At 27.3% G+C, this 2,263-nt stretch overlaps 1 protein-coding gene across 1 annotated transcript; it reads left to right on the forward strand.

The window, feature by feature from the left end:
* The first annotated feature begins 1,160 nt into the window (after positions 1-1,160).
* On the forward strand, positions 1,161-2,263 carry LOC127100843 (protein SPEAR3). The gene is made up of 3 exons (XM_051038135.1): positions 1,161-1,459; positions 1,565-1,762; positions 1,872-2,263. Exons 1-3 carry the CDS (start codon positions 1,271-1,273, stop codon positions 1,968-1,970), a joined length of 486 nt encoding a protein of 161 aa, XP_050894092.1. The 5' UTR covers positions 1,161-1,270; the 3' UTR covers positions 1,971-2,263.

Genomic DNA, 2,263 nt, shown 5'->3' on the forward strand with positions numbered 1-2,263 from the left:
AACTTTACTAAATATACGAACTTATAAGTTTTTAATATGATTTTTTTCTTCTTCGTGTTTTTTTCAGGATTTTAACCCTTAAAATTTAAGTTAGTGTTTTTTTTCTAATTGTTTATTATTTAGAGGTAGAAATTTTACTTTTTAAAAATAAATAAGTAAAATATTATTTGAACTCACCACTTAGATTTTTGCAGTGTTATCAATTGAGTTACCAAATACATTAGTGTTTTAAACTTGTCACTTACTATTCTTTAAATCCTTTCTTTTATTCCCATTTGTGGTTAAACATTTTGATTATTGAATTTACAGCTATGGCAATCGATGAATTTAATAAGTTATTATTATTATTTTAGATTTGTTAAACAAGTTTAATACATTATTATTATCAGCTGGGACAAATTGACCGTGAGCTAGGAAACCACATGCAAAGTGGAACCCACTTAAAGCATTGTTACCTACATCAATCAATGTAGCTTAAATTAATCACACAAATCAGAATCAATTAATAACTAAAAATAGCTTTGAGTCATAGTGGGAGTGCTAACAAACAGAGAAACTTTAAAAGTATTTCCAATGGTTCAATATATTATGAATAGTACTGCTTTTTAATTAAATTATTCTTAACATGCCACACCATTTTAAATTGAATATAATTTTTTTTAAACATAGTGTTAAGAAGCATGCTAGGGACTAATAAAAAATAAAATGAGTCTAACTAGTAACTGTCTTAATTAATGTCAGTTTGATGAGTTTTCTTTTAAAAATAATTACTAATATTTAAATACTTCCTCCGTTTTTTATTATAAACCGCTTTAAAAAATTAATTATTAATCGTTAAATTAAAATAAATAATTAAAATTAAAAAATTTATTTAAAGAATATGTATCTCTTTCGTCATTTATTATTCATATGAGAAAGACATACATGTTTCTTAAATAATATATATATATATATATATATATATATATATATATATATATATATATATATATATATATATATATATATATATATATATATTTGTGATTATAAAAATGAGTTGAGAAAATAAATAGAGATATTGATGCAAGAGAATATATAGGTGGAGAGAGAATATAAAATCTAACTATAACTATAGGTGTAGAAGCATATTGAAATCTATACATGCAGAATCTAATCAATCCAGCGAGGCAAACAGCATGATCTGCTTATATAAAAACATGACTTGGGCAGTACATCTTTCATTTCTCCCGGGATTTGCAAAATCAAACACCTACCTTATACCTTGATAATGGATCCTTCTGGATCTTCTTCTTCTTCATCTTCAAGAAAAGGAAAAAAGAGCAATAATTCAGAAAATAATAAACCAAGAAAACAACCTCAAAGAGGACTCGGTGTTGCTCAGTTGGAGAAAATCAGAATATTACATTCTCAGTTACATCATCATCATCCACCTCCTCCTCCTTACTTCAACTACAATGTAATTATATATATATTATTCTACTTCTTTTTTTTGTTTATTTTACTATATTCTTCAATATTATAGTTTATTCATTCTTGAATTCTTGAATACCATCAAATGCAGGAAGATCCAAGGTTACTGCAAACGCCATCATACTCGCCTAATTCATATACTTTCCAACCTCACACTATGGCCTTACCTGAATATGATAGATCAAACATAAGATATGCAGATTCTCAACCGAGCAGATGGCAACATGGCAATGTCAACCACTACTCTCCTCCTCAAACAAACATAACTCAACCATTTCTAAATCTATATGTAAGCATTTTCAAATTTTTTTATATGTATATATAAGATAAGATATGTACTAGCTAGTTAATTGTCTGTGAATTCTAAATGACCGTTTTTGGTTTTTGATGATATTTAGGATTCACAAGACATGGATATTCATAGAAGTGATTCTTTGGATTTGGAATCGAGTGACACTCAAGAGCCAGATTTGGAGCTCAGATTATCTCTCTATTAGTTCATTTCTTATTCTATATTTGAACGTTTTTATTTACAATTCAAATTATTGTAACAGAACAAGAAATGAACAAACATTACATACCTGTTTTGTTTTACAGTTTCAACTGCTGGATAGCCAATAGCCAGAGACAAACTTTTTAATGTAGTATATACTTTCATGTGTGACTGATAAAAGGCAATGAAAGAGCAAATAGGAGAGGATAGTTATCGTATGTTAGTGTGTATTGGAACAACAATTTAATATTTAAACGGTTGGGAACAAAGCGTTCTACTATCAACACTTAAAACTCA

Source organism: Lathyrus oleraceus, chromosome 7, assembly GCF_024323335.1.
Source record: "Lathyrus oleraceus cultivar Zhongwan6 chromosome 7, CAAS_Psat_ZW6_1.0, whole genome shotgun sequence".
NCBI lineage: Eukaryota > Viridiplantae > Streptophyta > Magnoliopsida > Fabales > Fabaceae > Lathyrus > Lathyrus oleraceus.

Coding starts and splice junctions, on each gene's coding strand:
- LOC127100843 (XM_051038135.1), top strand. CDS start 1,271: ATGGATCCTTCTGGATCTTCTTCTTCTTCATCTTCAAGAAAAGGAAAA. Junction 1,460..1,564: donor CTCCTTACTTCAACTACAAT/GTAATTATATAT, acceptor CATCAAATGCAG/GAAGATCCAAGGTTACTGCA. Junction 1,763..1,871: donor AACCATTTCTAAATCTATAT/GTAAGCATTTTC, acceptor GATGATATTTAG/GATTCACAAGACATGGATAT.